This window comes from Phoxinus phoxinus (assembly GCF_949152265.1).
Source record: "Phoxinus phoxinus genome assembly, chromosome: 15".
In the NCBI taxonomy this organism is placed as follows: Eukaryota; Metazoa; Chordata; class Actinopteri; order Cypriniformes; family Leuciscidae; genus Phoxinus; species Phoxinus phoxinus.
In genome coordinates, this window is record NC_136890.1 from 5,122,342 (window position 1) to 5,144,543 (window position 22,202).

Consider the following 22,202-nt stretch of genomic DNA (forward strand, 5'->3'; position numbering starts at 1 on the left):
GTCTCAATTTTTCCTGTCAGCTTTGTTGTTTGGAGTACTTCAATCATCAGCTCATCTGTTGTTCTCTGATAGTAAGTAAATTTTACACTTAATAAAACACAATAACTCCAGTCAAACCCAATTTAATCTACTTAAAGTAGTCACCCCTCAAACCTAGAATACTCTATTTACACGCCAAATCAGTGTGACTTCTTCAAGAAAATTAGCAGTAGTAAAGCATCCAAAAGTGAAATACATTTAGTCCATGACAATTTCATGTGCGAATGAAATAACCCTTTAAGTTAATTTAATTGCTACCCTTTCCTTCTCTTTAATTTAAGCCATGGACAGGAAGAGTAGGAAGAGAGAGTATGACAGGGAGTGGGTCACTTTGAAAAGACTAAGCAAACTACAAAGAAAAAGGGAACAAACAGAGAATTCAGAACTTCTAATAACAGCCAAATGTGAAACTGCTGACACAAATACGCTGGAAATAATAGAAAACCAAGAGATGCATGACATAAACATGGACAATGATGAAAATGAAACACTGAACTTAGAAACAGAACACATTTCTGAAGATTCAGATGTTTTGATGGATGATGAATTTTCAGATGATGATTCCCTGATGATGAGTGATTCAAATTCAAATATAGCCAGTGACATCGCTTCTTGGAGCATAGAAAATGGAATTGCCCATAATGCTACGGATAGTCTTCTAAAATTATTGAAGAAACATGGAACAAAAGACCTTCCATCTTGTTCCAGAACCTTGCTTGAGACTCCAAAAACTGTAAATATTCAGCACAAGTCAGGAATGGAGTATTTCTACTTTGGAGTAGAAAAAATGTTAAATAATCACATACAGAAATACCCGGTCGAAACAACTGAGAAGATGCATACCCTGGAGTTGAGACTTAATATTGATGGCCTCCCACTCTTCAAAAGTTCAAAAACGTGCTTTTGGTCAGTTCTTTGCAGCACCAATCTAAAACCTACAAATGTGTTTCCAGTGGCCATCACATGTGGAAAATCAAAGCCCGGTGATTTGGAATTTCTATGTGACACAGTTGAGGGAATTCGGAAATTGGAGAAAGAGGGTCTGTGGTACCATGGAAGACGCATCATAGTTAAAATTAGCGGCATTATCTGTGATGCACCTGCCAAGGCCTTCATCAAGTCAATAAAACACTTCTCAGGGTATTATGGATGTGATAGATGCATTCAGAAAGGTCAGTGGCTGGGGCGTATGACATTTCAGCAGGTGGACAATCTAGTGTTACGTACTGACAAGTCTTTTAGACAAAAGCAGCAGGAAGAACACCACAATGGAGAACAAGAAACTCCACTTTGCCAGCTAAATATGGACATGGTTTCTGGTTTCCCTATTGATTATATGCATCAAGCATGTCTTGGAGTGATGAAAAAACTTGTCCTGACATGGATTCGAGGGCCAAAAGAGACAAGGATGTCTGCTGGACACACAATGATTGTAAGCAACAAGCTTGAAAATCTCCGAAACAGCATTCCCAGTGTGTTTGCCAGACGCCCCAGGGGACTAAATGAAATTGACAGATGGAAAGCGACTGAGTACAGACAGCTAATGTTGTACACAGGAAAAGTTGTTCTGAAAGGAATTCTTAAACAAGAGCTGTATGACAACTTCATGTGCTTCTCCACGGCAATGTGCATTCTGGTCCAACCAAGTCTCACACGGAAACACTGGCAATACGCGAGAGATCTCTTGAGATTTTTTGTGCTACAGTGCAGAGAACTGTATGGAGAAAGTTTCCTTGTGTACAATGTCCATCAGATGCTCCATATTGCAGATGTTGCAAAACAGTTTGAGGGTCTGGATGAATGTAGTGCTTTTCCGTTTGAAAACTTCAACCAGAAACTGAAGAGAATGGTTCATTCTGGAAGAAGTCCACTGGCTCAGGTAACAAGAAGAATTCTTGAAGGGCAAAAGATGCAGAAGGGAACAATGGAGGAACACATCAAGTGTACAAGACCCAACAATTTGTTTGGAGTTGACCAGACCTTCTTTGAGGTTATTGAAGAAGATGGGCTGGAAAAACAAACACTCCAATGTAGGGTCTACGACAAGACAGCTCCCCTCTACACAGAGCCCTGTGACTCTCGCATTGTTGGTTCCTATGTTGGCAAAGCAAGGGAGACAACAATTAGGAGAGTATTAAAATCTGATCTCAAATCTCAAGCAATCATGATTGACCATATGGATAACAACAATATTTTGTTTCTTTACATTTTGCACACCGATCATGGACATTGCTTGACCCTATGAACATTTAAAATGTGGATGACATTTCAGGAAATCATGCAACACTAATTATGCAAAATTTATAGTAATCATGATTCAGTAAAACCTGCATTTAAATGATAAGAATTCAGGATTATTCAGGATTTATTCCAGGAAATCTTTATAGCAAATATCTGTAAGTGAATCATTTAAAAAATATATATAAATATAATTTTTTTTTATCCTTATTTGTACAAAATTCCTTTATTTACCAATTAGAAAATTTTAAATGACCAATAACCAAATTCAATTTTTTTAGATGATTACCTACGTTGTGGTCGAATTTGACAAAGAGAAGACTGTTGCAATTGTATGCAGGTCATGGATTGTGTCAAATGGAAATGTAAGTATTGCTATTGCATAGCTTTTGTGATAAAGTACATACACTATATGGACTGTATTGTAAAAGCCTTTTCACTTTTTGAATGGTTTATGATTAGAATTTTGTCTAAACAAACAGATTTTGAGCTGCTACTGGCCTCCATCTGAGCCATCTAAGAAGGCAAAAAGCGGAGAGCTGCCAGATAAGAGGACGTGGAACCTCTTTAAAATCAGAATTCTGGAAAAATCCTTTACATGTAAGAGAAAATGTTTTGATTTCAAATTCTGACTGCATACTCTGGGTCTGTTAGCTACCTAGCTAAATAGATATTTTTAGAATACTTTAATGCTAAAGTATAAATATACTTTAAATATACAGTACTTAGCTTCATGTTTATGGAGATGTGGGGTGGTACCATGGTGGGCAACTGATTTAACCGGTGTTGCAGCTGAACAACGGTAACCTGTAACAAATATACAGCCCTGCGACAAGCAAAAATTTTAGACCTAACTTTGTATCTGTGTTTTATACATACCGTATTTATACATTTTTAATGTTTAATTAAGATTGTTAGTGTTGTAAAAATAAAGTGGCAACATCATTAGAGCAAGTACACCAACAATATTGGCTTCCATATATTTAATAATTTAATCATAATTTTGTTTTTTAGCAAACTATCAGAAAGCTCTGGTTTACTTGAAGCGTGCTGAGGAGCTTTCCAATGTTGAAACGGATGGAGACTCCCAAATTAAGAAAAGAACACACAGGCGACCAAGTCGTTTCGAAAGTGATACGGAGGATGGTAAATAATTTAAATACACTGTTATTGTATCTACATATCAATCAATCAATCCTCTTTACGCCGTCTGGTGCTTGAGGCGACTGCAAGGGAACTCCATTTTGTTCTGTCGGCTGCTGTTGTGGGAGCAGTCTGTATGAAAGTAAAAGAGTAGTAAAACTCGAGAGCACGTAGATGTGAATTTGAGAACTTGTACAATAAATATTTGTACTTGTATGCTAAAATGTACACTCACAGCTCTGATGTGAAAACGGCACTTCTATTGTACTTGATGATGTCACGAAACCCGCCTCCTCAGGGACGATCTGAAACGCTAACATTAATGCATTAGACTGATTTTCACAAGCAAGTCTTTTTGACTTGGTTTTGGCTTTTAAACATAAATTCTCTCCTCACTCGTTTTTTATTTGGAATAATAATATTACACACCAAAGAAAAACTTCTTTTTTTTTTAGGCATTGGTTTGAGTCTGATATAGCCTACTATTAGTTGGTCAGTTGTTGAATTCTGATGGTGAGTTTTGGGGTATTACTGAACTATGTCTGAAATGTAAGTGTCATATTTCTGTTATTATAATGTAATCAATTCTATTTCTGCCAAAATTGTATCTCTATTCAGCAATCAGGGCACTTGGTGTAAAGCAGTAGGAAGTAAAGTCTCCAAACATTTGTTTTTAGATAAACTTGATTTAATTAAAGGGGTCATATAATGCCATTTTTGTACAAGCTAATATGATTATTTAGGGTCTGAATTAAAAGTTTGTAATATACTTTAATTAAAAATTCTCATTAGTATTGTAAGAAAACACAAATTTTACCTGGTCAAAAACAGCTCTGTTTTCAGCACGCCGTTTTAGTGCATTTGTCTTTAAATGATAATGATCTTTGCTCACCCCGCCCCTCTGTTCTGTGGTGCGTTTTTTACACAACACACGTGGAGTGTTGCCTTGACAACAGTTGAGGCTATATTTTGAAGAATGGCAACGGGAGTCTCTGAGGATAACATAATAACTATAACGCATTGTTCAGTATAAACATGGAATTAGTAATTATATTGAGAACGTCGTAAAAACATGCCGTAATGTAACGTTACCCTGAGTGTAAACATTAAGTTAGCCGCATTCATCGTGAAGCGTGCTAGCGATTTGCAAAGATTAATATAAGGATTAATATAAGGTTAATAAAATGTTAAAAATTTGTTTGGGTTAATATGTTTCCCTCATTTTAGTGGGAAAAATATATGTTATCGATTTGATTTTGTTATTAGGAAAATTTTATAATCATCAAACTAAATGGAGTAACTCAAACCCCAATTTTGCTAATTTTAAAGCAGCCTTAAAAAATAAAAAACACACAATTCATTATTATTAATAAAACAGGCAGCAGGTTTATTTGCACTGAACACAAATTTGCTTTCTTATGTCATATTCTGGGCTCGTCTGCTTTACTGTACATAGTAGGCTATGCTTAACTTGTTTGGTGTTTACTGAGTTTGATAATATCATTTATTTCTTTTAATATCAGTCTAATGCATTAATGTTAGCGTTTCAGATCGTCCACGAGGAGGCAGGTTTCGTGACATTTTCACAAAATGAATGTCCAACTGTCTGTCAACTAATTATAATCAGGCATTTAGCAAAATTTGGAATGATATAACCGTTTCAATATATGTGGTTTTCACTCACAGAATTGGCCACACCAGCAAAGCATCCTAGGTCCACATGTATGGCTGGAAACCTCAAGAGACCTCAAGCTCCTGTTTTCATAAATAACAGGCAGCATGATGAGCCATTGCCACAAGACAGTAAGTAACCTGCAAGAACAATTTGTTTAAAGTTGTTTACATCAAACTAACCAATAATATCAGATCAAAAATAAATAAGGAGCTAATACAAAATGTTTATTACCATTTAAAATTAACAGACAGGAATGCTACAACACCTTGCCCATCAAGTAAGTGTTAAAAATATTCTGCATATATATATACACATACACACATTAATGATTTTTTTTATTACTTAAAAACATTTAGAAGGAATGTTTTGGGATCAATATAAGTTAAGCTCTATTACCAACACTTAAGCAGAAACAGGTACAATAGGACCTTCAGTGTTTGGTCTCTAGTAGGGGAGAGCCGGGACGATTGAAACGCGGGACGGATGAAACATTGCGATTTTCTTGAAAACCACTCACGTCATGTACGTCATATTTCTTCAGCACGTATAACACGCAATGCCTACCAGACCCGCGAAAACATTTCTTCTTTACGTCATGCCGTTTTGGATTTAAAGCCGGAAAGCTGTTTTTGAGTGCAGTAAGTGAATTCTTTCGTGCGGTACTTTTTTTTGACTGACAAGTTGTATTTATTGTTTCATGTGCCATTGTAATGATAATACGGCAGGTGTATTAGTACTGTAACACACCCTTAAGTGTGCAATATCAAAGTTTTTTAGTTTAAGGGAAAAACAGGTTTAACTGTCGGGATGCGCTGTCGGGACGGATGAAGCAGCGCCTTCTGCCAGTTAAATCTGGTCATAGGAAAACCGCTGTTAAGGCTATTCAACTAGTAAACACTCGATATGACTCAAGGAAGAAGTGTAAGATAATTAATTGTAAACGGATTTGTCTGTCTTCGTCAAAATAGCCTATTAGAAAGATTACACAAAATGCGCATAGGCTTATCGTCTATGTTTAATGGGTGATAGAACAAAATGGTTAAAATGAGCCTTTAAATTAAAATAAATGACAAAATATGTTTGTAACAATATGTACACAAGTTACTTGTCAGGTATTGTTCATAAAAACAAGCATTAGATAAATAGTTTCCGTTTAAACTGTTATGTTTCATCCGTCCCACCCCTGTGTTGCAACCGTCCCGCTCAGGCGGGACGATTGAAACAAAGCACAACTACAGATCAAATTCAATTTTTACTTAAATCATTCTATATTTGTACCGAATAACACATGACACTAAGAGAACACATATGTGAGTTGTTGATCACACACACAAAAAAAATCGATCTGTAACCTTATCGTAGAAAATGACGTTTATCTGAAAAGTTTCAACTGTCCCGCCTCTCCCCTACTATGCAAAATGGCAATGAATATATAAGCTATGCACCTCACTCCAAATAATTTTTTTTTTTTTTAATTGAATTTTTTTTTTAAAGGTATAATTTCAAAGATATAGCCACAAAATGTAAGCATTTTATGCTCTGTCAATAAACTAAATCTTAACTTTCCTTTGTTAAATGTGTGTTGTTGTTTTTTACCTCATAGCATCAGCAGTGGCCTGTCAAAAAAGATGTCAGAGGACAGATGAAGAGCAAAGTAATTACTTTTATGCTACACTGAGTTGTTGTGTTTACATGTTATATGGTATCTGGAATGGGTGGAACGGTACATGTATTCGTATTGAACCGAATCGGTACGGGCGTCACGGTTCGGTGCATGAATTTACACTGAGAATACACGGTTTAAAAATAAATAAAACTCACGTGCAAATTAATTAATGTAATGCGGAACTACTGTTACTACTGTTTAGTTGTAGGTTATGTTCTCATACTACTGTATGAGAACATAACCTACAACTAAATTAACATTATCTTACATAATTTCTAAACATTTTTATTTAGCTTTGTGAACCTTTTTATAAAACATGGCCATTTATTTTTATTTAAAGGGCTTATGTCTGCTATTGTAGGCTCATTTAGTTAATGTAAGCAACTAATTTAGACGCAAGAACTGGGTGCCGGTGCGGTGAGATGTACATGCTCGGCCAGATTCGGCTTGAAGTCGTGCATCTTCGGATGCGGAGCCGCACGCACTGTCAAAAAAAAAGCCGTGCACTGCACACCGCCACGCGAAATGGGGCGCGCATGACCGCCCACACCGCAATGACATTTTTGCCGAGATGCTGTATTTTCAGTTTTATAGCTGATTGTCTTATTTTGTTTACATCTTACTTTACACACTTCAGGGCAGGCTGTCGCAGCTAGCTCGGGAGAGACTGTATAGGTGGTACAGCCTGAGACACGCACAATAAAAATAATTGCCTTCTGCATTTTTGTTTTGATTTCCCTCCATGTACCGAACTCGTACCGAACCATGATGTATGAACCGAACAATGACTTCGGTGTACCGTTCCACCCCTAGTATCTGGTGTGCAGAATTTTAATGCATGTGTTGTATTTTTATGGTCAGACTACCTAACGCTAAATCGAAAGGTTGATGCAATCATGACAGAGCTGCGTCAGCTGCGAGAATTAATTATGCAGCAGCAGCAAGATGTCACTGAAGAACAGGCAACATCTGTGGAACAGATGCAGACAGAGGAAGAGCTGTCTGCATTCTGTTTAAAGCTTAATCAAGAAAGGCCATTTAGAAAATCCATGGTGATTACCTTTCTGTATAAAAATCTAAGTATACATATTTACATTAAATTATAGATACTATATATATATATATATATATATATATATATATATATATATATATATATATATATATATTATCGATAAAACTGTTACTTACATGTTTTTTAGATTGCATTCAGTGTGCGACTGTGCTCTGGGACAGTTGGCCAGTCGATACGAAGGATGATGCGGGCATTTGGGACAAACATGCTATGGTCCAAATTCAGCCTAAAGGGAAGAAAAGGAAAAAAAGTTTTTCAGGACCTTCACATCATGAGTCTTATAAAAAGTAAGGTCCAGGACACACTAGACAATTTTCAAATCTTAACCAATTTTAAAACTAACCGAAAAACCAAAACCCGGTACCGATATGGAACCAGGACCTAACCGGTATGTAACCGGACCGAATCAATTCATTCTGACCGTGTTAAGGTGATAAATGTTTATTTAAAGTCTAAAAAAGCAAACTATTTAAAGCACAAATGGAGATATGAGTTCTGCTATGATGACCCTAGTTTGTTTGTGCCGTTTAACTTCTGTCTCTGTGTTGTTTACAGGAACATCATATTGGATGCTGCAGGCTGACGAGTGCTATAATGAAATTACTACATTATATTTAGCATTGACATTAACGCTTGTCCAGGACAAGTACCATTTTTTAAACTGAAACTGTACTGAGGGTACAGAAGCCTAGCTTTTGCAGCCTCCATTTGGGGAGGTGCGCGCGCAGGCAAATGCCAGCTCGCAGTGCGTACATAGTTAAAATAAAAAATAAAATTAAAATTAAAACAATTGCAATATCATCAAAGACAATACATTGATCGCACATCCCTAAGCACATAAAGAATGAACTTACAATTTTACTGACATTTGCCAACTTCTCCTTCTCTCCTCCTGTTTCGCGTGCAGGAGACAGACGTATGCTGCCGTAACGTTAAATGATGCGGATTGTCACGTGAACAAGCAAATCCACAAAGATATAATAATAATAAAATAAAACGTACACTAATTAGATAGTTTTAATTTGGAAAGCATTTAGACACGTCTAATTCAAAGTGTCATCTAAAATGTAAGACCTTTCATGAGTAAAAATAAGACAAGACTTTTTATGGCCTTACATTTTAAGAATCTAACAAGACTTTAAGAATCCACGGGAACCCTGTTTGAGGTGAACGTGTGAAACGTGAATAACAAGAAAATAACAATGGAATCACCAAAAGCCGAGAATTTTTATTTATTTATTTTTTGCACGTTAAATTATTGTAAATAATGATATGTATAATGAATGAAGCACATGAACCTCCTCTCTCGCTCGTCAAACACACAGACCCAAAGCGCTGCACTTTCACAAAGCTGTTCAACCATAAATTATGTGCATGGTCAGCCATGCACATAACACTACTGATAATTGATATTTTAAATATCAGTCAATGTCGATTTTTTTACTCGCAGTTGTAGTTGCCAGTAATTGTATTCCGCTATCAAAGCTAAATCGACCAACCTCCAATTCTAACCTGCCTGTGGCGCCGACAAGATAACAGAAGCGAGCACATTACAAATCTTACCATTAAATAAGTTAACATCTGCATTAAGAATGACGTTATAAAAAAGCAACAACAACAACTTACCAGTATTTTCACGCATAACCTCAAGATTTCACTAGCTCACTGGAAGAACCCGCGAATCGATTCCCGCCTGGACGACGTTGACGCATGTGTAATTTGCAATTATAGGCCTACAGAAAAACCAATGTGTAGGCCACCTACTGGCGGTTTAGTTTCATGTTTAAAACTAAGTATAATTTTATTAAAAAATGTCCTCAACATTTCTTATTTGTAGTTTCAAAACAAAAACATTCTCATAACATAATTTAATGCCGTTGTTATTAATTAATTTTCCAATTGATTAATGTAAAATGAAAGATGAAGCACACAAGATGGTGTGGGGGTATATCATTTGTATAAAGGTAAAAGAAAATGCCCTATAGGGGTGAATATCACAAATATGAAAATTTGTATATTTCATATAATTTAATAAAAAATATTTTTTCCCCAGATAAGCTACTTTTTACTACGACAAGTGAATGACTGATTTACTTGTCCAAAGGACAAGCATGACAAGGCTTAATGTCGAGCCCTTGTAGTAATATGAAACATGCAGAACTTTTGCATTACTGTAGCTATAATAAAGTAGTTATTGTATATCAAGGATTATAAAATGGCCTGCTTTGACAGAATTTACATAATCAGAGACAATTTCTGACTTAGAAAGTAGCCCCATTCAGATTGAATATTTTTCCTATTTTTTCTTTGGTTTCATGTTTTATCTGTTAATGTTATTTTCAGGAGCATGCCTTCAAACCTTTAAGGCTGCAAAGATGCCAGAGATAGAGGGAGAAGTGGCAGAGTTTTTAAAGCATGCCCCAAACAAACGCGGAGGACCAAAAAAACTCAGGGTACTTATCTACATGCAATAGCCTATGTCTATAATTACAAGGACAGTAAAACCTGATTTTTTTAAAACCTAGAATATACAGTGTGCAAACAGTGCATACACTTGCGTGTGTGACAGAGATAAAGAGATTTGTCTGATTAAATTGCCTTATATGAGGGTTTTCAAAATTGTATATTTATTTAAGATGAGGCTATTTACATGTTAGCAATGACAAAGCAATTAGAAAGAAACACTTGTTGTGTCTTGTGTCTTATGTGTTCCTTTTTTTAAGACTGATGAGCCCACAGCTGAAGATGATGACGAGGTAATATATTCTTCATCTAATTTTTTTCTATATTCTACTGTTAGGCCAGGGATCGGGGAACATATTGGGCATGAGCCATATACTTGTTTCACTGATTACTAAAATAAAGCAAACAATCTCACAATTGTTATTTTTTTATTAATTTTTAAGTAATTAGTCAAACAAGTGTGTTGATAGCTTTTATGGCTCTACCAGTGTAGGGAATGATAATAATCAATAATTGATAATACTCATGAGTTATGACATTATTTTTTCATTCTTCTTTGACAGACCCAAATTGGACAGGTACACTTTCATATGTTACTTCACAAATTAATTGTTTCACTGAGGTGATGAACTGATACAAATTTGTATTTTTTAAATAGACCTCTCTAAACACAAACAATTGATTTTATTACAATGATTTGAATTTCAGTCTCCCCCCCTCTTCCACTCTGACAGTGAAGACCTTGGAGTTTAAAGTGTTTCTTTGCGATTTTGTTTTTATTAAATCTATTACTAATTTGTATATAATTCTTTAAAATTTCCATGTGTTTTATTGATGATTTATCTTGTTGTTTTGTTTCTTATAATAATATATTATATATAGATTGTTATTTATTAAAAATGTTGTAATATATTACAGAAATGTAATCATTAATTCAAATAATTCATTACAATCATTAATCATATCATATCAACCATATTGTGTTATTAATCAATAAATTATAAAGAATTTGCTTACCTTTTATGTTTTGTGTCCAGTGATTTCTCAATGTTTTGAACGGGTCCCAGAAAGAATTGTGTTTAAGATGAGTAGCCCACTGATCGATCACTCTTCACACTGGAATCTTGGAAGACGGACGTGGCAACAGTTGCAAAACATAGGCTGCTGCTACAAACGCTGCTACATCCAAGGATGGAAACATGTCAGGTTTTAGTGAGAACACGTTCTTTCCGTGAAGTTTTCGGGTGAACGTGGTGAAAACCAATAGGAAAAAAAGTACCACATAAGACGTGATATTGACGTTTTTAAAACGTTACAGGATGACGCATGTTTGAAGCAACATTAAAAAACTATTTCTTCAATGTTGTGAAAATACGTATCTATAACGTTAAAAAAATGTTTCAACCACGTTGTGAAAATACGTATTTATAACGTTAAAAAAAAGTTTCAACCACGTTGTGAAAATACGTATTTATAACGTTAAAAAAATGTTTCAGCCACGTTGTGAAAATACGTATTTATAACGTTTAAAAAACCCGACATCTGTCGTATTAAATACGTCGGATAAAAACGTTGTGACAACTTTTTCAGGACGTGAAAAAAACGTTTTCGCAACGTTTTTGTGTTTGCTGGGGTGTTTTTTGAAGGTATTAGTGAACTCTGGTGTGCCTCAATTCTAGAGCTAGGTTGCTCTAGGTTACTTCCCCCACAACCTTACGGGCCTGACTGTGGCATCTTCATTCTGATGGTCAGATTGTGTGATTTCCAATAAATATTGCAAAACCATGAAGTGTTCATTTGATCTGGATTGTTTGGTAAATTGTCTGATCATGTATATGAATATATGTATATTTTAAAAAACAGAAGTGGTTACATTTACAAAAAAAATAAGAATATCCAAATGGGCAAGGCAAAAAACTGTGGTCAATTAACATGTACAAGTCTGTTGTATTGACAAAACGTTATAGTCCATTGATCTAGGCTGAATTTAAGTCACAAAGAATAGTGATATGATCAAAGAATAGTGATATGAAAAACGGGTGCGCGACTGCGCGCACGTGGGCAGAGCCATAGCGGCGGTAGTCATGGCGACGTAGAGTGACAGTCGCGCAAGCCAATCACTTGTTTCGTCCCGGTGGGAATTAATGAGCTGTGTTTTTTGAAGATTAAATACACTATAGTCACTCAATTTTTATACTCTCTTTTTCAAAGTACTTACATTTTAATTATGTATTTGTATATAAAGACAGTTTAAGCCAATTTGAAAGATAGGCCCTATTACAGGTCAGATATTAAAGACGTGTGCAAAAGCCTGCAAAGAATGCTGTCTATCCACTGGTTAAAACAGAAAATAAATATTTTGAAAATATAAAATGAATATATGTCAATCCAGAGGTGAAAACGGAAATTAGCGGCGAAACGGAAATGACGTAGGCTGTCTATCCACTGGTGTCCAGCCACTGGTGTCTAGTCGGAGGTGAGTCTGCGGGGCTGCAGCTGGATGCTATTGGTAAAAGGGGCGGATCAAGAACACATCCGGGGATTTGAACTGGACTTGGCTAGATGTGAACTTTTGAATTGGGACAGTACTTGGGCAGCGACTGATGACGTTTCACAAGTCCACAAGAACACAAGTACAGACAAGAACGCATATTGAGAAACGGCCAATGAATGTGACTGAGGTGTGTGCTTGACACACTGATGAGTGGCAGGTGGGTCAGGGGATCTCTGGATAATCCGTAATTCGTTTGTAATTATAAAACGAAAATACCGTTTTTCTGTTTTTTGTTTCAAAACGAAAAACCAAATAACCGTTTTTGGTGTCAGAATCAAAAAACGAAAAACCAATTAAAAACGGGCCGTTTTTCGTTTTTGGCGATCATTTTATCGTTATTCCTTTTTGAACAAAGAATGAAGAGAGTCTTTGAACTTCAGTCAATTCGTTTTTCGTTTATAAACCAAAAACGGAGGTCACGTGGTGGATAATCCGTAATTCGTTTTTCTGTTTCAAAACGAAAAACCAAATAACGGTTTTTGGTGTCAGAATCAAAAAACGAAAAACCAATTAGAAACGGTCTGGTTTTCGTTTTTGGCGTTCATTTTATCGTTATTCCTTTTTGAACAAAGAATGAACGAAAAACGGATGTCACGTGGTCTATTCCTTTTTTGGAAGCAAAAGTAGGCTAACCCTTTCAAAATAAAAGTAACTAGCTATAGCGAGGTGATTGTAGACTAAAACTGAACTAATATAACGTTTTTTAGGACAACTAAAGTAGCACTGGATGTGAAAAAAAACACTTTAGTTAACTGAAATAAAAATTAAAACTAATAAAATAATAACTGGCTGTTAGGGAGAATTAAACATTTGTAAGACCATTGGTGACCTGTAACTTCAGATTAAGACAAGTGAACTCATTTTATATGTAGCTTAGGATAGCAGGTAGCCTATTTATTTATAAGTTTCTATTATTTAATTCACATTTTAGTTTTGTAACATATTTATAGCCCTTCTTGCTATGTGGAAGCTCAACCAGCAGGTCCCCCTTCTGTGCACCGACTCTTTCTGTGGCGACAACAGGCAACAAGGGTTTGACCTTTTGACTTGTGTTTTTATCAAAGAGAAGGCAAGCACTGCTACCAACAGAAGCTAATCATTGAGTTTGAAGGGTGTGCAGAACTTCACCTGTCTTCCAGCTCCTCTTTCTATGGCACTAAAGCTGCTAAAAACTCTCAGCATCCACCATAAACAGTACCCCTTTCTGTGTCAAAAACCAAAACTCTTCCAAAACAAATCTATAAAGTTGTATACTTTTTATTTTCCTTTGCATTTTTCTCCAGTGTAATATACTTATTATGTTAGTAAAGTAGATGAAATATTTTTTTATGCAGCTTCCCAGCTAACAGGGAACGTTCCCAGAACATTCACTAACGTTCTTTAAAAGTTGTGTAAATGTTAGTACAAAACGTTATTAAAATAATGTTTTCGGAACGTTCATATAACGTTATTAACGTTCTCATAACATTGAGAGAAAACGTTCTTAGAACAACGTTCTCGGAACGTCTCTTTGATGTTATTTGTGATTGATGAACGTTCTCATAACGTTGAGAGAAAACGTTCTTAGAACAACTTTCTTAGAACGTCTTTTTGACGTTATTTGTGATTGATCAAAGTTATCATAACGTTGATATAAAATGTTCTTGGAACAACGTTCTTGGAACGTCTTTTTGACGTTATTTGGGATTGATGAACGTTCTCATAACGTTGATTGAAAACGTTCTTGGAACAACGTTCTTGGAACGTCTTTTTGACGTTATTTGTGATTGATGAACGTTCTCATAACGTTGATTGAAAACGTTCTAAAACCAAAGTTCTCGGAACGTCTTTTTGACGTTATTTGTGATTGATGAACGTTCTCATAACATTGATATAAAACGTTCTTGGAACAACGTTCTTGGAACGTCTTTTTGACGTTATTTCGTGATTGATGAACGTTCTCATAACGTTGATAGAAAACGTTCTAAATCCAAAGTTCTTGGAACGTCTTTTTGACGTTATTTGTGATTGATGAACGTTCTAATAACGTTGATATAAAACGTTCTTGGAACAACGTTCTTGGAACGTCTTTTTGACGTTATTTCGTGATTGATGAACGTTCTCATAACGTTGATAGAAAACGTTCTTGGAACAACGTTCTTGGAACGTCTTTTTGACGTTATTTGTGATTGATGAACGTTCTCATAACATTGATATAAAACGTTCTTGGAACAACGTTCTTGGAACATCTTTTTGACGTTATTTCGTGATTGATGAACGTTCTCATAACGTTGATAGAAAACGTTCTTGGAACAACGTTCTTGGAACGTCTTTTTGACGTTATTTCGTGATTGATGAACGTTCTCATAACGTTGATAGAAAACGTTCTAAAACCAAAGTTCTCGGAACGTCTTTTTGACGTTATTTGTGATTGATCAAAGTTCTCATAACGTTGATATAAAACGTTCTTGGAACAACGTTGTTGGAACGTCTTTTTGACGTTATTTCGTGATTGATGAACGTTCTCATAACGTTGATAGAAAACGTTCTAAAACCAAAGTTCTTGGAACGCATTTTTGACGTTATTTGTGATTGATGAAAGTTCTCATAACGTTGATAGAAAACGTTCTTAGAACAACGTTCTTGGAACGTCTTTTTGACGTTATTTGTGATTGATGAAAGTTCTCATAATGTTGATATAAAACGTTCTTGGAACAACGTTCTTGGAACGTCTTTTTGACGTTATTTCGTGATTGATGAACGTTCTCATAACGTTGATATAAAACGTTCTTAGAACAACGTTCTTGGAACGTCTTTTCGACGTTATTTGTGATTGATGAAAGTTCTCATAACGTTGATATAAAACGTTCTCAGAACAACGTTCTTGGAACGTCTTTTTGACGTTATTTGTGATTGATCAAAGTTCTCATAACGTTGATATAAAACGTTCTTGGAACAATGTTCTTGGAACGTCTTTTTGACGTTATTTCGTGATTGATGAACGTTCTCATAACGTTAATTGAAAACGTTCTTAGAACAACGTTCTCCGAAGGTCCTTATAATGTTATTAGTATTTTATGAATGTTATATTTAGGCTGTCATACAGCGTTCTGGGAACATGTTATTTGCTGAACATTCTCATAATGTTAAGTAGGCTACACTTAACAAATGTGTGCTTCTTAACATTAGTTTACAATCACTAGATTTGTATGACTATATATCCATATAAACATTTTAAACATCACAGTAGTTTATAACACCACCCCAATAAACCAGCACTTATAGCGCTATAAATAATTGTATATTAACTAGTGCAAAATGCCTCTGCAAAATAAATTTTTGTGTGTGTTTTTAGTAATTGTTGTTTTGGTGTGTTTGAGTGCTCATTGTTACAATTACACAGCAAAAGTTCGGTGACATCTTTATTTGTGTATGGTAGAAAGCAAATACTGATCCTGAAATAATTACATAAAATAAATGTGGAAAATTGAACTACGATTGAGGGAGCAGGCTACACAGTGAACTCAGAGAAAACGCTATACGCTTGAGCAAAAACAGTTTGTGTATAGGCTACAAATGATGCCTGTGAAAGAGATTGTGAACGCATTGAATATGATATGTTTTGTTGGTTAATAGCATAAGCTACTATTACACAGTAGCGATAACATTAAGCGCACCAGAGAAGTACATATAATATTCAGATGTAAACAGCATAGCTGACTTACAGATTCAGTTAACATCCACAAATGAATAAGCGTGATGAATCAGGCAGCAGGCTACACACAGTAACTCAGAGAAAACGCTACGCTTGAGCAAACAGTGTGCGAATAGGTTACTATAATTGATGGCAAAGTGCCGGTTAGGGTTAGGGTTAGGGTTAGGGTTAGGGTTAGGGTTAGGGTTGGGTTAGGCTCATTTCAATCACACAGCAAAAGTTCAGTGACATTTTTATTTGTGCATGAAAGCAAATACTGATACTGACATAATGACATACAATAAATATGGAAAATTTAACTACACGATTCAGGGAGCAGGCTACACAGTGAACTCAGAGAAAAGCTGTGAATAAAATACAATATTCAGAAGTAAACAGTGTAGCTGACTAAATGTTTAGCTGACAGACTGTTTATGTCAGAATGTTTATTTTTAAACAATTACCTTCTTTTGCCGATATATTTAGCGATATCTTTTGCATTTCTAATCCAAACAACGTCAAACTTGACACTGCACTTACTCGTGCCCGTAGCAAGAAACCTGTCAAGTTTGAAATCCATTGGACTAACGGTTCGAGAGATATGTGGTTAACAGTATACAGACAGACAGACTGACAGACAGACAGACAGACAGACAGACCTTCCTGTAATTTATAGATATGCTATTCACATTATGTGAAGCTCTGTTAAATATATTGAAATACATTTTGAACATATATTATTTAAAAAATACATTGAACATAAACCTTTTAAATTGTTCCTCATGTTACATCTGTAAATTGTGTAGGCTACATATTGTGTAGCCTATATTTCATAAAATATATCCATGCCTTATCATGTTTAGTTTTTAATAAATGTTTAGCCATTTTATTTATACACCACGTTAACCATTTATATAAAGCTATATAATATTATAGACTATATTACATTATATTATAGCCTATTATAACCTATTATAAATGACTTTGTAAACATTGTTTTACACTCAATGCTTCATATTCTTATTCCGTTTACAGTTTGGTGATGGCCACGAGTCTATACACTTAATGTTAACCTCACATTTCAGGATATTTTATCTGATTATCAAATAATTCCCTCCATCATTTCTTCGTTCATATGCTGCGTGACTTCTACGTATTTTAATTTGCGCGCGCACTGAACATTCGAGTTGCTTTTGAACCAGATTTGAACTGGAGTTACCATGGAAACGGGCGGGGAGCTCAACTGACGACAAGCAGCAACTCTGTCTCTCACTGTTGGTTTCGCTAATTTCAGGTAAGTTTAGTCCCCAAAATTACACAAATAGTACATAAAAATGTTTCTGACACATTCTTTCATGTAAATAACACGCTTCCGTTGAATATTTACTTTATAGAAATGGTTTAGTGTCTTCGGGAAAAGTCTGTTAGCATCTCAACTGTTAGACTTTAGCTGTAAGTTTAGGCTTTAGGCTTGTAATCTTGATTAACGATTTTGTAAAGGTTTTGGTGGCAATTTTTCAATGTGAATGGAAGTAAACTAAATTATCTTAAAATTAATTAACTTAAAAGTATTCACTGGACGGTTATTTCGTAGTTTTCACATGACGGAATGCCCTACAGGAGGGCAAATTGGGGTTTTATAATGCCATTTATGCCTAGTATTAACATGAATGTCACGCAACCGCTTAATTCACAGGTAAGTTAACGTTAATTCCAAGTCAGTTGAATCACCGTTTTCATATTAATGTGCTCTTTTAATTTAACGTTAAGCATACAGCGCGCGCGCACACACACACGTTACACACAGATGAATAACCTTACTTCAAAAAATGTATATATTCATTGACAAGCTACTTTTTGTTTTTTTACAAGTGAATGAACGATTTATTTGTCCAAAGGACAAGTACAAGACCAGGGTTAACGTTAATGCCAAGCCCTGGTTTATACATTTTTATAATTTTATTATAATAGCTTCAAAGAAGACCTTTCTCAATGCTGCTATTGTCATACAATGAAAGTATTATATTACTACTTCCATAGTATGGCAAATTAGTACAAATTAGAAAAGTTTAGCAGGTAAAGTTACACAGAATTTTGATGCACATTATCTTATTTTCCCCTCAATGATGGAAGTTCATTAATTTTTTAGGTGTAGCTAATCCTTTACAATGTGTTATTGAACCTTTCCATTGTATAACATTTGTAAGCTACATTTTAATCTTGTGTGGTTTACAGTTTTTTTCCCACAGAGACTTCCAATGGGACGGGCGTCTGAACTGGCGGATGCGGAGCATCAAGCTTCTACTAGTTCTTCCCCCTCAAGGCCAAAGCATACCAAACAGACATCATCCCATTACAGGACAACCGTTGGATGCATTGACCTCTGAATTGGAGCTCTAAGGTGAGAGAAACTATCCCCGTACTATGCTCGAAGACGAACATTTTGTCAGCGTGCCAGCATGTTGTTGTGGAATGTACTGTTGCATGAGAGAAAAAAACACTCCTCACATGTGAAAACACTTTGCTTTACTGATCACTAACCAATCACATATAGGTCAAAGGTCAGATGTTTTGAACTATTGATGCCATCAATGGACAGAGACCCCACACACACAATTGTGTTCTTTACTGTATTCTAAAGAATATACTTTTGGTTTACATATGTTTATGGTTGTGTTGTATGCTACTGTATACAACAGTAATGTTTGGCCTAAAAAACATGTTATGTTTCTACATTGCATTGGTGTTTAGTGTACTTGTTCCCGCTCTCAGCAGATTACTGTCACTGTAGAACATTGTATTGAAGTGAAGATATAAGCCTATGAAAGACCAGAGTGCTTTAGATATAGAACAACAGTGTTTACATGGTATATCCAAAAATGTACTATTATGAAAGAAGTGTTTGCCATTTGATGCAAATGCTTCATTCTGTCATGTGGTTATGGCATTTTGAATGCAGTGTTACATTTTGAAGGAGATGTGAGGCATTTTGTGTGTGCAGTTTTGGGAATTGTGTGTAGAGTTTTGAAAAAGGGTGACATCGTTTTGAAAACATGTGTTTGCAGTTGGAAAAAAACTAATATAAATTTATAGTACTCAAAGCACAGTCTAAATAACTTTAGGGTTAACATTTATGGAGTAGCCACACTGTTATTATCAAATGTTTATGAAATAATAATTCACCAATTTTTAGTAACATCAGTCAATCTGTTTTTTATCCACAGACGGGGCATGAAGAGACTGGACCACAGACTGGACCACAGTGCTAGTTTGGCACACCCACACTACTTATATTTAAGGGATAGTTCACCCAAAAATTAATATTCTGTCAGTAATTACTCACCTTCATGTTGTTCCAACCCCGTAAGACTTTCGTGAAATCTGACAGCTGTCTCACTCCTCCATAGGTCACACGCATCACACACATGACCAGCGTCGGCCAATGGTGAGCCTACGTGGTGACGTGCAACACATATATACTATGTGCAGTTATACTACGTAAACACACTTAGGCCCACGGAGAACATAATGAATAGTGTCATTAGTTTTGTTTGTTTTTTTGCGCACAAAAAGTGTTCTCGTCGCTTGATAAACATATGGTTGAGCCACTGTAGTCACTTGGACTATTTTAACGATGTCTTTAAAGGTGCAGTGTGTGATTTTTAGAGGCATCTAGTGGTGAGGTTTGCGAATTGCAAACAGCCAGTCACTTACGGCCTATCCCTCCCTTCTCAAACTGGAAGGAGAAGCTACGGTGGCCGACGTAACCAGCACATTTCTCCCCACATAGCAAACCCACAACACAGCGAGGGAGAAGAACCACATGAAACTAGCCAACTACAAAATTTATCTAACAGATTAGTTTAGCTGGCTAGTATGAACTGTTATGCTGTAGGCTAATGTTAGTGTTTTACAGTCAATAGTACTAATCAGCTGATTGTCTCACGAACGTAACAGCACATTTATCCCCACATAGCAAAGACATAACACAGCGAGGGAGAATAACTAAGTTACATGAAACAATATACCTACATATTTTACACCACTGACAAGGGAAAAGTCACTTCACACGGTGTCTATGGCTAGCTTCTAGGTAATGCTAACATTATGAAACAACAGTTTTCATTTGCAATGTTAAAGTTGGAATACCTTACCTATCCAGCAGAAAACAGGCAACTTCGGCGTCGCTTTGAAAGCCTTTTTCCCTCAGTGAAAGGGAAAGCTTTTCCCTTCAATCAGTGAAAAGCCACACCGATGTTGACCCGTGATTTTTAGATTTACCCTCCGTCGGCTCTTGTCCTAAACAATATCTGTTTTCTGCAGCTTCTCATTCAAGTTAGTGACGAAACGCTCTGTAGCGCTGTTTGTTCGCTGTCGGCTACGGTAGAAACATGACGTCACAATATGTCGAGCTTCATAGAAGGGGGTGCCTGCGGTTATGTAGATATAAATGACTCAAAACATAACGGTTCATTAAGTACGGTCTTTATACACCACTGAAAACATAGTTATGGATCTTATATTGCATTTCTGTCAATAGATCCTCAGAAATATTACACATTGCACCTTTAATAACTATTCTGGGCCGGCAAGTTTCAATCCCTCAAGAAGCCTATGGAGGAGTGAGACAGCGCTCAGATTTCATCAAAAATATCTTAATTTGTGTTCCGAAGATGAAGGAAAGTCTTACGGGGTTGAAACAACATGAGGGTGAGTAATTACTGACAGAGTTTTCATTTTTGTGTGAACTATCCCTTTAAGACTTCCGTTCATCTTCAGAACACAAATTAAGATATTTTTTGATGAAATATGAGAGCTGGCTCACTCCTCCATAGGCTTCTAGGCAATTTCATTCTGCCGGCCCAGAAAGTTAGTAAAGACATGTTAAAATAGTCCAAGTGGCTCAACCTTAAGTTTATCAAGCAACGACAATCAGTTTTGTGGGCCACTTGAGTGAGTTAACAAAAGTGCCGCACTACATCGAGACCCATCTGCGTCATCTTCTCAGTTCTCGCTGATCTCGTGAACTCTAGGGCTGGGACGATTAGTGGTCGACCGATATATCGCCCAGGCTGATATATCGGCCGATATAAGGCATTTTTCAAATATCGGCGTTGGCCGATTAGTTTTTCTGATTGGCCGACGTTTTGGAAGCGGGACTTTTATTTTGACGGGCGGCGCTGAGAACACGAGCGCCTGAGAAGAGAACAGCAAACGCCTTTCTGACTTATTTCAAAAGCATCATACTACTACATTCTCTTTAATAAATGATTCAATAACAAATACATTTTGTCACTTGTTGCCACCTTGTGGCGAAACAATGTAATCGATAAATGCGTTATTTTAAGCTGATTTAGGGGCCGATCACACCTAATGCGATTTTGGCAGTGAGAGGTGCCTTTTTTCAATTGATTTCTATGGCAGTGCGCGTTCTGCGCGCTGTTTATGCACCTCAGGCGCCTCGCGTTTTTGGAGTTTAAAAAAATCAACTCCGAGCGGTAAAAGTGTTTTTTCCACTGTCCAATTGAATGAATGGAGAGGCGGGTCTTCCGTTGTAGTGATGAAAGCTACAGTTGCTTTGAACGCCGGAGAGTGTGATGATGGAGGATAAACTTGTGGTGCTCTCGCGGGTTACCAGGAGCTTAACGACTTCAGGAATCGTAATGTTAACAGAAA

General features: G+C 36.2%; 1 protein-coding gene and 2 long non-coding RNA genes across 9 annotated transcripts; 2 read left to right on the top strand and 1 right to left on the bottom strand.

The window, feature by feature from the left end:
* The first annotated feature begins 2,536 nt into the window (after positions 1-2,536).
* LOC307011965 (uncharacterized protein) lies at positions 2,537-11,270 on the top strand. Of its 4 annotated transcripts, XM_079638112.1 has the most exons (8): positions 2,537-2,642; positions 2,760-2,877; positions 3,292-3,423; positions 5,107-5,223; positions 5,343-5,372; positions 6,699-6,749; positions 7,623-7,813; positions 7,964-9,469. In XM_079638112.1, exons 1-8 carry the CDS (start codon positions 2,559-2,561, stop codon positions 8,219-8,221), a joined length of 981 nt encoding a protein of 326 aa, XP_079494238.1. In that variant the 5' UTR covers positions 2,537-2,558; the 3' UTR covers positions 8,222-9,469. The 4 variants fall into 4 exon arrangements, with proteins under 4 accessions (XP_079494238.1, XP_079494241.1, XP_079494240.1 ...); XM_079638115.1 differs by lacking the exons at positions 5,107-5,223; positions 5,343-5,372; positions 6,699-6,749; positions 7,623-7,813; positions 7,964-9,469 and adding exons at positions 10,180-10,289; positions 10,560-10,592; positions 10,863-10,877; positions 11,008-11,270; XM_079638114.1 differs by lacking the exons at positions 5,107-5,223; positions 5,343-5,372; positions 6,699-6,749; positions 7,623-7,813; positions 7,964-9,469 and adding exons at positions 10,180-10,289; positions 10,560-10,592; positions 10,863-11,270.
* On the bottom strand, positions 3,417-11,927 carry LOC307011968. 4 transcript variants are annotated; one of them, XR_013800534.1, is made up of 5 exons: positions 11,317-11,927; positions 7,953-8,062; positions 6,692-6,711; positions 5,105-5,232; positions 3,417-3,552 (listed from the first exon to the last, which is right to left on the bottom strand). It is a non-coding gene; the product is annotated as an uncharacterized lncRNA (long non-coding RNA). The 4 variants fall into 4 exon arrangements; XR_013800536.1 differs by lacking the exon at positions 11,317-11,927 and adding an exon at positions 9,463-9,572; XR_013800533.1 differs by lacking the exon at positions 6,692-6,711.
* Positions 11,928-17,703: 5,776 nt separating this feature from the next.
* On the top strand, positions 17,704-21,319 carry LOC307011967. Its single transcript, XR_013800532.1, has 3 exons — positions 17,704-17,820; positions 18,762-18,927; positions 19,751-21,319. It is a non-coding gene; the product is annotated as an uncharacterized lncRNA (long non-coding RNA).
* Positions 21,320-22,202: the final 883 nt, after the last annotated feature.

Bases quoted from the DNA above. Each gene is read 5' to 3' on its own strand.
- LOC307011965 (XM_079638112.1), top strand. From the start codon at position 2,559: ATGATTACCTACGTTGTGGTCGAATTTGACAAAGAGAAGACTGTTGCA. The intron at 5,373-6,698 runs GTAAGTGTTAAA...TTTACCTCATAG, and splicing joins TACAACACCTTGCCCATCAA to CATCAGCAGTGGCCTGTCAA. The intron at 6,750-7,622 runs GTAATTACTTTT...TTTTATGGTCAG, and splicing joins GAGGACAGATGAAGAGCAAA to ACTACCTAACGCTAAATCGA.